General features: G+C 43.8%; 1 protein-coding gene across 19 annotated transcripts in view; it reads right to left on the bottom strand.

The window, feature by feature from the left end:
- Window positions 1-15,021, bottom strand: part of NR2C2 (nuclear receptor subfamily 2 group C member 2) — a 60,899-nt gene that overhangs the window by 44,679 nt on the left and 1,199 nt on the right. For 5 of the 19 annotated variants that reach the window (XR_009247374.1, XM_058678944.1, XM_058678946.1 and 2 more), the window contains exons 1-4: window positions 13,179-13,796; window positions 7,286-7,344; window positions 6,870-6,975; window positions 3,571-3,654 (exon numbers count right to left, since the gene is read on the bottom strand). The exons of 1 other annotated variant lie outside the window; for it this stretch is intronic. Coding sequence is in view for 17 of the 18 variants with exons in the window: in XM_058678944.1 (XP_058534927.1) it covers window positions 3,571-3,630 (60 nt within the window). In the remaining variant the exon portion in view is untranslated. Of the gene's footprint in view, window positions 1-3,570; window positions 3,655-6,551; window positions 6,746-6,772; window positions 6,976-7,285; window positions 7,345-13,178; window positions 13,797-14,195; window positions 14,810-15,021 lie in introns of those variants that run through there. 13 more of the 19 variants (XM_058678942.1, XM_058678949.1, XM_058678940.1 and 10 more) reach the window with 13 other exon arrangements.

Raw genomic sequence — 15,021 nt, 5'->3', positions numbered from 1 at the left:
TAAACTTGACTAGCATGCTTGCTGCTACAAAAACAACAAACAAACAAACAAACAAAATACACTATCTGCCCAGAAACACACAATGTCCAAACCTGATAAATCAAGAAGCAGCAGGGTAGAATTTTTGGAAGCAGAAAATTAAATACCAGAACAAACGGAACACACTTCAGGGTATAAAAAGGGTAAGGAAACTCAGGCACCTGCAGCTTTCAGTTTTAAAACTAGCCAATGGATAACTGCTCAATCTATACACAGGCACTATTCTGACAAAAAAATGAGAACTGAAATGCCCTGTTAGAGAGCAGAATTATATTTAATCACAACGAACTGGGCATTACAGGATACTGGAAATATATAACTTGACCAATATCTCCCCTTTTCCTCTTCTGGAAATGCGACATAGCCAATACTGAATTTTTACTTAAAACTTAGTAGAGCTTTGTTTCTAAACATTTCGTTACATGGAAGCCTTACTCTTTGCGTAAGAACTTACTCTTTGAGCACAAGAACCCTTGGGCCCCAAGAATCAGGGCAATGCATGACAAAGACCCATCAATTCACCTCACCTCTACTACATGATCAAATGAGTAGCCAGGAGTTGAGGAGTATGAGTGGGACCTTTCTGTGCATCAGTACTCAAAAGGTTCCTGCCAGTTAATGTCTAAATTTCTCCTGGTTCAAAACATCTCATCGGGCCCGGCGGCGTGGCCTAGCGGCTAAAGTCCTCGCCTTGAAAGCCCTGGGATCCCATATGGGTGTCGGTTCTAATCCCGGCAGCTCCACTTCCCATCCAGCTCCCTGCTTGTGGCCTGGGAAAGCAGTTGAGGACGGCCCAATGCCTTGGGACACTGCACCCGCGTGGGAGACCCGGAAGAGGTTCCAGGTTCCCGGCATCGGATCGGCGCGCATCGGCCCGTTGCGGCTCACTTGGGGAGTGAATCATCGGATGGAATATCTTCCTCTCTGTCTCTCCTCCTCTGTGTATATCTGACTTTGTAATAAAAATGAATAAATCTTAAAAAAAAAAATCTCATCTAGTTAAAACTGTATCTTAGGCAATGGCAAAGAAGCACACAGTATGTATATACTTAAAACTGTCAATTATGCCTATGAAAAAACATTAACATACTGTTTTACATCAACTTTCATAGTAACTTAACAATTGATGCGACAGCTGGGTTTTACTCCCCTTAGCAATGTGAAAGTTTTCGAATTTCTCTACATCCTCAGCAATATTTTCCCATTTGATTTTTTCATTTCAACCATTCTTATTTTTGTGAAATGGTATCTTATTGTAACTTTGAGTGAAAAGTAACAAAACAGACGATAAAAAGACAACAGAGAAAACTGAAGTCAAAAACTAGTTCTCTGAAAAGATGAACTATCAAATCTGCCTAAGGAAAAAAAGGACTCCAATTAGTTACTAGACTTACAAATCAAAGAGAAGAAATTATTACTGTTCTTACACAAGGACTAAGGTCAGGATTTAAATCCAGGCGTCTGGTGCCAGGGAACACTCTTGGCCACTATATTAAACTCTTAGCAGCTGAAAAAAATTGAACACATTACAGGGACATCATTTGGTTAAACTGTATTATCTAATTTATCTATATAGAGAGAATAAGGTTGATAACATTATTATTTAACCTAATTCTCACAATTCTATGAGATAGATACTATTGCTACTCCATTTTCCAAATGAGGAAAGTGAGGCACAAGATCACCCAGAAAGCAAACAACGGGGCATGCATTTAAACCCCAAAGGTGATCTTACGGCCCACAGGCTCCTTCCTGTGAGCCCCTTTCTACCAGGAGCCTGTCTTTTTTTTTTTGTTCCTCTGCTATGGGCCATCTCCTGCTTACCCCTTATGATGTACTGCAGGTTCTCCCATTCCTTCAGCTGATCCACTACTATACATTGTTATTGTTAAGATCAAAGTTTCAAAGAATACACTGTCACATTCAAATACTATAACTCCAAGGATTTAAAAAGGCTATTTTAAACAGAAAGATTGCCTTTGCACTCAAAATTGAGAATGGCTTTTGTTGAGTCCCCCTAAAATATACTTTTACTGCAAGATACAGTAGCAAAACTAAATTAATACACAGAATTCCTTTTAAAGAATAAAGGTATTTTGCAAAAAATTCTTAACTGGTACATTTTTTAAGGTACATACGCTTAATTACCTCTTTCTTTAAAGAATTAATTAAGGATCTTTAAAGAATTAATTAAGGTCTTTCAGGACAGCCATTCATACACTGGTTTCCAAATTACCCTCACCAGAAACCTTACTAAGTGCAAAATAATCATTAACATAGAAAACACAATTATTTTCAAGGTAATCACTCCCAAACTATAGCAGCAAAGTATACACAGCTATTTTAACTCAAACTCATTCATTGTTCAGACAGTCGTTTCATACATTAAGAAACAAGTTTCCTTCTTAATATTAATCGTTACTGGCCGAGAGAATGCAATTAGTTATAATTGTTGTCCTTAAGTTACTGGTTATCTAAAATCTGAAAAAAAAATTTTTTTTTTGACCACTACTTTTTATTGTGTTAAACTGGTATGTTTGTAGTTCTTGCCTAAAACAATTCCTTTCTTGGAATTTCTGTTGTTTGTTAAATTTATATCTTCATCATAGAAATATGATCTAGACAGGCAATTTGGAAAACTCTGGATGATTCCTGGCTGTGCTATGAGTCATGCTTCATTTCAGAAGCTTTCCAAGTGCACAAACCTGGCCTGGCATCTTATTTCTGCTCAAGTATGCCTGTGAGCCTTGGTTTCCTTACTGATGAAATAGGAAAGATAAAAAAAAAGCCTCAAGGACTTACTGTGTGGGTTGGAGTCCCTGCAGAGACCCTGGACAGAGGAAAGACTCTACTGGTGACAAGAGACTAACTGTGCTTTTCCGATCTGGATCTGGCTATCTCCTGCACACTCAGGTTTTCTGTACACACTAAGGTATTTAACGCCTCAGCACCTTTTACTTAAGTCTCTGACTCTGAAACTTAGGATTCTTCCTACAATCCATCATGAAGTTCCTTACCTCACTTATCCAGGTCTGTCTGACAAAATGGGTATCCCCTTCCTCCCCGAGTTACGCTTTTTGACCTACTTGATAACTGTTCCCGACCAGGCCTTGAGGTCACTCAAGGCAGGACCTGTGGCTCACTGACCTCTGTTTCTCAGCAATGCCTGCTGTCTGGTAGATGGTCAGGGACTGCTAACGCATCCCACAGTATTAACAAAGTATTAAAGTGTGTGAGAAACTAAGACAGAAGTTGGAGTTCAACTATACCCATTTTGAGAGCCAGATTCGACTTGGTTTTGGTTCAAGATAAAATTTCAAGTCACTGTTTTATATGCAGTTAAGTCACCCCTGTCATGCAAAGACATGTCATGAATAAATGTTGCCATTTTAATTTTTCTCCTAGTTGACATCCCCCTTTAGATTTGGATCACATGCCAACTTCTATGGGACGGTATTGAACAATGCACTGACTTCTTTCCTTTCGAAAGTAAGGGTGCCAGCAAGCGTGCCAACAGCCCCTGTCACTCACCTCAGCCACCTGCTGGGTCCCCACTCTGTGATGAACCAGCCCCTCCATATTTGTAGCCATGATGAAGCAAGATCATTAGAGAACCTGTTTGGAAAGATGCAGCAACTTCTATCAGGTGGGGATAAACCAGGCCACTGGAAAATATTAGTAATTACAATTTGTCTGTGGACTGTTTTTTTGCAGATTTTGCCTTCAAGCAGTGACAAAGCCAGCAGGCCAGGCATTCTTTATCTGCTAATACAAGTTTCTTCAATCACAAGTATCAAAATTAATTACTTCAGTTATTTCAATTTGCAAGTAGGACTTCCCCAAGTAAATAGAGACAAAGGTGAATTTGGAAAGGTGGTTATCGCTTACTTCTCAGAGGTGGGAATCACAAGGACCTGCCTCTATGGTTCCCTGTCACTGTATGCTGAAGATGGCCATCTGAGAAAGGTGTGAGATCAACTTTGCATGGAGTGCTAGATTGCTATCATCAACTATACTCCTGTTGCTAGTGGGAATGTGAGAAGCAAAACCTTACCCAGGTGCTAACATACCTTACTGAAGGGTTGAAAGGCAAACATTACCACTAATAAACTAGAAGACTGTATTATAAAGTACGCTAATAACATGGTACTACTCATGAACGCATTTATTCTGAAAGTTCTCAAAAAATATATATAAAACCAGGTAACCCAGCTTCTTATTATTAAAAAGTCGGGGCCAGTGCTATCATTTATAAAAAAATCAAGGACAAACATCTCCTGACCAAACAGTGTGGTTGTCTCCTAGGCAGGTCCGTTGGAGGACAAGCACTGCTCACCCCCTGGTCTCCTGTCAGAACACTTCTGCCTGAATGTCTGCTAAACACTTGCTGGTAACTCCACCACAGAGAGCTTGAGGTAAAGAGGGTCTCCTTTAGATCGAATTCTCATAGTTACACAGGAGAACAAAGCTCTAGAGTAATCTATTTCCAGGACTTAACATATGAAAATTACTGGGCCACTGAGTATGCAATATACGCAAACACAGGCACGGTTCATCATTTGCCCTTCTTGAATCACAAACTAGAAGGTCATTCAATGAAATTTTACAAAATTTACAAAACACTTTACCGAAGTTCTAATCTGAAATACCACTAGGCACTGATGTCTGTGGAGCTCTGTAACTTATTTATATATATATGAACCTAGCTCTTGCTTTCAGTGAGTAGGAACTCCAACACAGGTCCCAGCACAGTGGCACCAGACCATGAGCACAAGGGATCCAGTTGCAGAGAATTAGGTCTTAAAACTGAGTGGAGCCATGTTCTTGGTTATTTAATCCTTTAATAACTGTAACTTTAAATTCCTGTTTCTGAAAGGAAAAACCCCAGAGAAAAACTCTGGCTACAGTTTGGTACCAACTAAGGTGGAGGGGAAATGTATCAGAAAAATCAACCATTTTGTTAAAACACAATTACGACATGTGCAATGTCTCAAGTTCTAATATTCTTCCTTAAAACACAGAAATTCTCTGGAAATCAAACATGTAGTCAACATGTAAATCTAAACATGTAGTTCCAACTAATAATTTTACCACTTTGAGGTGTTTCCATAATTAATGCTGTTACTAACCACAGTGTAATAAGTAAGAAATGTCAGGATGGGCTGGCGTGGTGGTGCCCTGGGTAAGCTGCACCTGAATGCTGGCTGCTCTGCTTTTGCTCTAACTCCCTGCTAGTGCACCTGGGAAGGCAGAGGAAAACAGCCTGAGAGTTTGGGCTCTCCCGCACGTCGAGACCTAGCCGGAGTTCCTGGCTCCTGCCTTTGAACTGGCTCAGCCCCAGCTGTTACAACCATTTGGGGAGTAAACCAGCAACAAAAGACCTCTGTCAAAGTCTTCCAAACAAGTAGGTAAGTAAATCTTAGGGGAAAAAAATGTAGAAAAAGAAAAAATGTTAAGAAAACATCATTGAACATTTTAGAAACAATGAAGTGCTGGAAAGGCTAACCCTTCCATTGGGCTTTCCTAAAGGGACGTGGCTTGACCCTGCAACTTTCTGGCTGACATGGATTTTAGTGATCATCTATTTAACAGGGTTAGCATTTCAGAAACTTGTCTGTAATGATTAAATTTCACACTACATGTGCAACTTCAGTTAAGGCATGCATTGCAACTATTGTCACTTTGTGACATTTTTTTTCTTTATAGTCTTGATAAACAAAGTTCTTAAATTTTATAATGCTGATTAATATTTTTTATAGTTCACATTACTCTGAAAATCCTTCCCTTTCTTAAGTTTTTTTGCTTGTATAAGATTATTTGAGGGCCCAATGTGATAGCCTAGTGGCTAAATCTGCCTAGTAACCACCGGGATCCCATATGTGCGCCAGTTCTAACCCTGGCAGCCCCACTTCCCATCCAGCTCCCTGCCTGTGGCCTGGGAAAGCAGTTAAGTTCGACCCAAAGCCTTGGGATCCTGCGCCTGCATGGGAGCCCAGAAGAAGCTCCTGGCTCTTGGCTTCAGATGGGCTCAGCTCCAATGGTTGTAGTTACTTGGGGACTGAACCAGTGGGTGTTTCTGTGTGTCTCCTTCTCTCTATATCTGCCTTCACCCCCCCAAAAAAACCCACAAAAAAACATCTTTTAAAAAAAGATTATTTGAAAATCAGGCTGACAGAAAAGAGACAGAGAGAGAGAGAGAAATCTATGTGCTGGCTCACTCCCTCACAGCTGCAGCTGGGCCACGCTGCAGCCAGCAGTCAGGAATTCCAACTTGGGTAGTGGTTCAAGCACTTGGGCCATCTTGCACTGCTTCTACTGGATAGGAAATGGAGTAGCTGGTCTCCAACCAGTGTTCCAATATGGGATGCCCACATTCCATTGGCCTACCTTAAAAGTTTTAACTTTAGTAACTTTTGTATTGTAAATTGTAGCAGCTTTCCCCCTCACATTTAGGTCCACAATCCATTTGCAACTAATTCTTGAGTTTGATAACGAGTAACTAATATTTTTACCTTATGATCAATCAATTTTCCGGCACCATTTCCTGAAATTTCCACACTGACGTGCAGGGCCACCTCTGCCACATCCTGGTTTCCCTGTACGTGTGGAAGGATGCAAGTCTAACTCCTCTATTCTCTACAACTACTGTTTTAGTTATCTTTCTGTCACTAGCATTTTCTTATCACCAAGCTCTAGAGAAGACTTGCTCTTGGGTAGGACAAATGCCCCCCACCTGGTTCTCCCACACCAACTTCCTGGACCATCTCAAGCGCCTTTCTTTACACACTTGAACTGAGCAGCAACCTTTCTTTATACACTTGAATTCTTACAATTCTTGATCTCACTGTTGGTTTTCTGCCTCCAAAGCAGCTTCAGGCATCATCAACAGCAGCTTTGAAAGCTGCTTAAAAATGAGCAAGGAGAAGTATTCACCTTCTGAAAAAACAAGCAGAGACAAAGGGTGAGAATAAGAGAGTACTACATAAAGCAAGTGCTTTCAATAAAGATTTATATCCAATTAGAATGGGCAAGTGAGAGGCAGTTTTACAAAACTTTTTCATTTCATCACTAGTGAAAATATTCAAGTCACAAACCATATCCTATCTTCATAGCCAGAGGTATCTTCCAGGATATCACATGTAAGGATGAAATTCTGAAGAGGTGTCAGGAAGGGGAAGGGGAATCATTCAATTAAAGTGTATCCAGAAAAACAAGAGAAAGATCATGTCAGGGACAAGTCTCTCACCTGAGAGCTTCGCTTACTGCTAACACAGCCATAGGCGGTCCTAGAGACAGAAACATCACCTGGTGAGACAGAAGTTCAGAGATCTCTGAAAGGGCAGGGGGCAAACCGCAGAAACAAAGCTTTAAACACAAACAAACAAAGCAACCTTCTTGGCTGCTGCGATGAAGTCCATTAACATTAACATGAAGTGGTTACTGTGCACCGGGCAGCACTGCATTATCACGCCTCCAGTAGAATCCTAAAGTAACTCTTGGCATAGAAATAGGAGTTTTAAAATTTGGCACTCAACTCATTCTGGTCCTTAGCCTCCAAAGACAGCCACACATAACAATGTTCACAGGAAAGAACCTGATTTGTCGCCCTACAGCTATAAGACCCAGTAAAGGAAAGGCTATGGAATGCCCTCCTCAAGCAACCCTAACCTAATCAAACCCAACCACCTTTATCAACCCTACCAAGCAACTGCATAAACTTGTCAATGAACCGACTGCTGATAATTAATACCACCATCATCAAAATAAGAAGGGAAGAGAAAAAAAGAGCACTTTGTCCTTGATAAGCTTAAAAGGAAACCAGTTAGTGTCTATGCAATGCCAATGCTACAATGAGCACCTCACGGAAGAAGCATGTCCTGTCTGGGGAAATCTGAGAATTTTACAGGACAGGAGAGATATTCAGAGGAGGTCCTGCAGGGAGAGTGGAGCAAGCAAAGCGAGGGGGATTGTAGAGTTCTAAGCCGAGAAGACAATCTTCATTCAGAGATAGGACAGAGCCATGTCAGACTCAAGACAGAGCAGGCAATCTGTGGAGGACTGTTGCAGAGGTCAGGGGAGGAGAAAGACTGGCACTGCACCCAATGGACAAGAATCAGGAACTGGGCAGGGCAATGGCAGGATCACATATGGATCTTCAAAAAATGTAACTTGTGCAGCAGTGTGATGATGGCAAAGGTCAATACTGTTCCTCAGGGGGGCTGGTCACAAAGTGATGACACTGTCAGCTCAGAGATGAGGGAAGATTCTTGAACTCGGCTTGAATTAGTGACTTTTTTTTTCTGGATAGTACACACTATATAATATACTAAAACACGCAGTAGAGACCAAAGAAGGGCAGAAATGAGTGATGATTTCCTGGCTTTCTGTGGCAGGCTCCTCAACCCAAAGTTTTCCAAATGTAAGGACACATCATCCCTTGAACAAAGAAGCATAAGATACACAACAGTGAATCTGAACCAACTCTTCCAGGCTTGCCAAAGGTGACAGCTGACTAAACCCTGTTAAATAGTGTTTTAGTCCCCACTGCAGGAGGGACTGGGCTGACTGGAAGTCCCTCAATCTCACCAGTGGCCAGGACAGCCCAGTCATGCTCTCCACAGGCAGAGGCAGGAGCTGGTATCTTGTGGAGCAACAAACAAGCCCTGGAACAAGGAAACTCTTCACTGACAGGGTCACATGAACCTGCCTTCCCTTCACAATCAACTGATTCAAATCATTCATGTTTATGTTTTACAGGCCCAGGACTACATTAACATCCAAAATATCTTCCATTTTGATACTTCCTTACTCAAACAAGAATGCTGAGTTATGAGATTAAGGTACTAAGCTAACTCTCCATTACTGACCATATGAGATTGTTGGGAAGATTACATAATAAAAGTGATGTATTATGCCAAGCGTCTAACAGGCAATACATGACAGCCACCAGTGGCAGAAAGTGAAAGAGTAGCTTTCACTTTCTCAATAAAACATGTGACCATTAGGAAAATGGAGATGTATTACCATTAAGATGCTAATGAAATTCAAATAGATATGTATGTATTACTACCAACACACACATACAACAGTTACAATTCTCTCCTTGCTAAGCTGACTGGGAAAGCAAGAGAAGATGTCTAAAGGGCTTGGGCTCTTGCCACCAATATGAGTGACCTCACTGGAGTTCCTGGCTCATGACTTCCGCCTGCCCCAGCCCCTGCCATGATGGCCAATTGTGGAGTGAAACCAATGGATGGAGGGTTGGCCTCGGGATCTCTCTCTCCCCCTCCCCTTCTAATTCTGGCTTCCAAATAAATAATTATTTTTTTTAAAAAGATTTATTTATTTTTATTGGAAAGGCAGATTTACAGAGAGGAGAGACAGAGAGGAAACTCTTTAATCTGCTGGTTCACTCCCCAAATGGCCACTATGACCAGAGCTGAGCCAATCTGAAGCCAGGAGCCACGAGGTTCTTCTGGGTCTCCCATGCAGGTGCAGGGTCCCAAAGACCTTGGGCCATCCTCCCCTGCTTTCCCAGGCCACAAGCACAGAGCTGGATGGGAAGCAGGGCAGCTGGAACACAAACCAGCACCCACACGGGATCCTGGCACTTGCAAGGGGAGGATTAGCCAATATAGCCAATGTGCCGGACTCAAAACAAAAATTCTTTATTAGAAAATAAAAACCTTTGTGGCGCTGGCCTTGTGTCTGTGACACCAGCATACAATATGGGCACTGGTTTGTGGCCCGGCTGCTCCAGTTTTGATCCAGCTTCCTGCTAACGTGCCTGGGAAAGCAGTGCTCAGGGTCCCAGGTACCCTTTAGGAGGCGGCTTGTGACTTTTGGCTTTGGCCTGCCCCAGCCCTGGCTACTGTGATAACCAGGGGAGTAAACCAGCAGATGGAAGCTCTCTCCTTCTCTAACTCTTTATAAATAAATGAAATATATTCTAAAACAAAAATTAAATCATGCATTAAATAAATTAACATTTTAATTGCAGCCTTTCCAGCTGAACATTGACATACTGTGCTTTTAGCCTTGACAGAGCAATTAACAGGCCATTTTCCAAGTCCAACGTCATTACTTTGGTGGGATGGGGGAGGTTTTGAAAAAGAGGCATACAAATGACACTTTTGAAATGTGCCACGATTAATAATAACAATAAAGTTCCCCAGAAATAAAACCATGGGGGAGAAACTCAGGAAGCAGCTGTGTTTTTTTCTCAGGGGAGCTGACAGCCACATGAGCAGGCAGCTGGGGGAGTTTCTGAGGGCAAACTCAGACCATTAGGCAGGAGCTTTCTTCCCCTATGTGCACAATAAAGGTTAAGTCGTGCAGCTCCCTGTAAAACCAAGGAGTCCTCGAGTTGGAGTCTAGCTCCACCAGCCCCCGTTTCTGCCCCTCACTCTTCATTAGTGGGAGTCCTTTTTTTCCAGGCTGCAATATCATCTCTCATATTTCCTACAAACCCAAACAGGAGAAAATGACATCTTCTTTTATACTTGCAACCTGGGAACAAAATTCTTTATCTACATGTTAACATTCCCAGGAATTAGAATCTCTTGGATTATTGTCAGTAATTATGGAGTAACAGGGTTCCACCTTGTATGAAGGGACTCCATCCTCCTCTTATGGTGGAAGAGGGACTCTAGGTCCAGAAGTTAATCACAAAGGTCAGTTAGGACTCAGAGGCGATCTCTTCTTTTTATCTTAATAAAGTTACGTCCTACTGCTCTGCACCAAAAGTCTCAATCTGCTTTTACAGTGTCCTTAGCAAACATCCCCTCCCAAAGCCAGGATCTGAGCTTTCACCCTCAGTCCACTCCCCCACCATCACTGCTGTTCCCAGACAGGTGCCCTGGAATGGGGCGCCTGCTGCTTAAGTCTCTCCAGCATGTGGGGAGCGCACCTGCCACCTGGGTGGCGTAGGTGGCTGACAAGAGACATAGGAAAGAAATACAGGATGGGAGGAATGACAGAATCTCAGCCTCCAGGGACATTAGGATGGAAGTAGACATCCACAATGAATAAGGAAGACCTGAACTTTTACATTTTGTGACAGGACTCATTAAGTGAAGCACAATAATCAGACATGGAGGAGGAAAATGAGCATTATTTAAATTCCTCATAATCAGGGAGTGGCATAGCACACTAATCCTCTGTGGCATTGGCAACCCATAGAGCGCGAGTCTTGTCCCAACTGCTCCACTTCTGATCCAGCTCCCAGCTTCTTCTTAGGAAAGCAGTAGAGAATGGCTCAAGTCCTTGGACCCCTACACACATGTGGGAGATCCAGAGGAAGCTCCTGGCTTCACATCAGCTCAGCTCTGGCCATTGTGGTCCTTTAGGGAGTGAACCAGTGGAAGGAAGATCTTTCACTCTGTCTCTCCTCTCTATAAATCTGCTTTTCAACTAATAAACAAGTAAATCTTTTATGAAATTCCTCATAATCAGCACTACAGAGATAAACTAAAATCTGGTAGTGCGCTTTGTGTCAAGCGTGAGCCTGGCCTTGAGGGGCTGTAAGGGTGCGTCTGCTTAGGGACCTCAGGATTCCTCCACCAACCCTTCCTTTATGGTGTTCATTAAGGCCATATCTGGACCGGTTTTAGGAGAAAGCAGCGTTGGCCTTAAAGGAGCATACAGCAGATATGGGAGAGAACTGTAAGACAGCTGCAAAGAGGAGGGCTCTTACAACGAGACACTCAGGGAGCCAGGCCCAGAGCCTAGCTGCTGAGCACTGAGGCTGACCACAAGGCTGCCCAGCACAGCCTCCCTTCCTCGTCCTCATTCCATCAAGTGGGCCTTGCTCATTTAAAAACTTGTGCTATGCAAAATAAGTCAATACAAAGGTTCTATTTACCATTGAATATGAAAAGTCAAACTCAATTCCCAACTTTCTGCAAACCCTCTAAGGGTTTCTTCCCTGCTCTTTTATTCCCTGTGACAGAAAAACAAAACCTTAATTTTTAAAAAATTGCTTCACTTGAGGGGCAGAGCATCTGAGACAGAAGGGCTCCCACTGCCGGTTCACTCTCCAAGAGACTCCAGCAGTGTGGACTGTGCCAGGGCTGACAGCGGCAGCAAGGAGCCCAAGCCAGGTCACCCATGTGGGTAGTAGGCACTCAACTATTCAAGCCCAAACTTGCTGCCTCCCAGCACCCACGCTGGCAGCAAACTGGAATCAGGACAGACCTGGGAATCAAAACCAGGCTTTCCAATCTGGGATTGGAACTTAACTGCTAGGCCAAATGCTGGCTCCCCAAACTAGAATCTCTGATTTCACAATAATGACATTGACACTACACCTGGTTTTCTCAGTTAAGGGAAATGACATGCAAGTGATTGTCTCAGCCCTTGGGATGCCCATCTCCACGGGAGGAACTGCTCCTAGTCCTAGCTGCAGCACCAGCCAGTTTCCTGCTAACGCACATCCTAAGAGGACGGTGCACCACGGCTGCAGTGCTCAGGCACCTGCGACTCACACGGGAGACTAGATGGAGTTTATGGCTCCTGACTTCGGTCTGGCCCAGCCCTGGCGTTGCATGGATTTGGAGAGAGAAGGAGAAGATGGAAGATCTCATTTTGCCTTTTAAATAAAATGAAAAGAAAATGTTCTTGAAAAGTAAATGGTATGATTATATTTGGGCTATTTATTTCTTCACACATGAACTGACCTTCATGTAAATGAACTTTTTTTTTAAGATTTATTTTTTTTTATTACAAAGTCAGATATACAGAGAGGAGGAGAGACAGAGAGGAAGATCTTCCGTCCGATGATTCACTCCCCAAGTGAGCCGCAACAGCCAGTGCTGTGCCGATCTGAAGCCGGGAACCAGGAACTTCCTCCAGGTCTCCCACATGGGTGCAGTGTCCCAAAGCTCTGGGCCGTCGTCGTCTGCTTTCCCAGGCCACAAGCAGGGAGCTGGATGGGAAGTGGAGCTGCCAGGATTAGAACCAGTGCCCATATGGGATCCCGGGGCGTTCAAGGCGAGGACTTTAGCCGCTAGGCCATGCCACCGGGCCCAATGTAACTGAACTTAAACCACTTAATTATACTTGTTTCTTGCTTTTGAAAAGGAGCATCACCATCTAATCATCTAATAATCCATAAAAAGGATTCAAATGGATAATCTTACCCATATTTAGTATCTTCTTACAGTGGAGATCTTGCCAGGAATCACTTAATTTTCTCCAGACACTGTAAAGGACATTTTATTGCTCAAAGAGCTATTTAAATTGCCAAACAAGTCCACATAGAAAAGCACCCATTTTTAGCTGCCACTTAGTTATCAGTACTATCATAAGTTACTGACAATCCAATCACTCAACAAATAGAGTTAGGCATTTTGCTAAGTGCTGGATACAACAGTGAGCAGAGAGATTTGTGTTCTCAAACTTAACAGTGTGGTGAGGACAGACAGTAATCAAACAAATCACATCATAGAGCATGCAATTAGAAAGTGAGGGAAAAGTTCTATGGAAACAAAGTAAAAAAGCCAACTAGTCTGGGAGGTTGGAAGAAGCTGGCACCTGAGGCCTTAGGGTGAGGACCGACAGTGTGAGCCTGGGATGCAGAGCAGGCCAGGCTGTCAGGAAGTTAGCTGGGCTAGTATGTCTGAGCACAGGCAGCTAGGTGGACAAGGCTAAGAAAATTACAACAACCTCTAGGAAAGCTTTCCAACAGATAGCAGGTTCAGCATCGTGCGTGGGTTGTAGTGGACTTGAAGAATTTAATGTTTCTAAATTCTGAAAAGCACACTGTTTTTTTCTATTACTGTGTGTCCCTGACTAGTGCTTCATGACCAGTGACTCCCAGCTTTTACGGAGTATTTACCACGTGCCAGTTATTTAGTCCAGGTTCTTTACTCACACTAACTCACTGAATCCTCAACTCTAGAAGGAAGGCTACATTATTGTGCAAATGTGGATGCCAAGGCTCAGCAAGGTTAGGAACTTGTCCTAAACCCTGAACTGCTTGTAAGTGTTGCCACTGCTCACTCCACATTGATTAGCTCCTGCCTTAAACATGTTAGTGTGCACAGAATCTGTACCGGATGGGGGGTGGGAGAGGGAGGGACGGAAATGGAGAATGGGCAAGCAAGACCCGACAGGCTCCTTGGAGTCATTTTCACAAACACTTGAGGCTCAGCCACCTTTGCATTCTCAGCGCAGCCTCAGCAGGTACTTCAAGACCTGCAGATGGACCTAGGAGGCCAACAAAGGATTTCAATTCCGAAACGGTCATTTTCTGAGCCCCCTCCCCAACTCATCAGCCGTGAACAGTTCCCGTGAGGGATGTGTTTTCCCTGACTTGTTTCCCACTTCCTTTGCCACATTTCCAACACTGGCCTGGAGGCAGGACAGTTCCTGCCCCAGCCCGCACCTTCTGCTTACTGCCGGCCCGGCTGTCCCTCCGCAGTCCTTTCCTGGCTGCCCAGTCAGACCCCTGAGACCACCTCGTTCGCACATCCTCCACTCCTGAGCCCCCAATCTGCCATTCTGAACTCTCTGGATGCCATCACCCATTCACCCCTCAGTCCCCGCCACAGGCCCAGCTGTGGTCTGGCCGGATCACCAGTGCCTAAAACCAGGTGAGTACGCACTTCACACACGAATTGAGAAAAACCACAGGGACCCAAGCGCTCTCGCACCCGCCCATGGTGCACCCCTGGTGGCTCTACGTCCCACGTCAACAACAACACCATTTTTACATCTCTCTGTGACTCGCAAGTGGCCTGGACTCCATTTTCTGAGCAGAACCTCTAAAACAATACTGAGAGGGGAGGTCTGGTCCTTTCTCCTTCATTTTACAGGCTGCAGCGTTGGGCCTCAGACAGGAGATTCGCCCGGAGTCAAGCTGAAAACCCGGGGAGGAGCCCTGAATGGTGTCTACGGCCCCAAAAGCCCCCTAAGAGGGGGTGCGGGGGACTCCAAACGCTTCAGGGGTGTTACGATTGCTGTCAGGAAGCGGCCACGCCG

This window comes from Ochotona princeps, chromosome 21 (genome assembly GCF_030435755.1).
Source record: "Ochotona princeps isolate mOchPri1 chromosome 21, mOchPri1.hap1, whole genome shotgun sequence".
Classification (NCBI taxonomy): Eukaryota; Metazoa; Chordata; class Mammalia; order Lagomorpha; family Ochotonidae; genus Ochotona; species Ochotona princeps.
The sequence above is the reverse complement of the archived record's forward strand: the minus strand, read 5'-3'. Positions and strand labels throughout refer to the sequence as shown.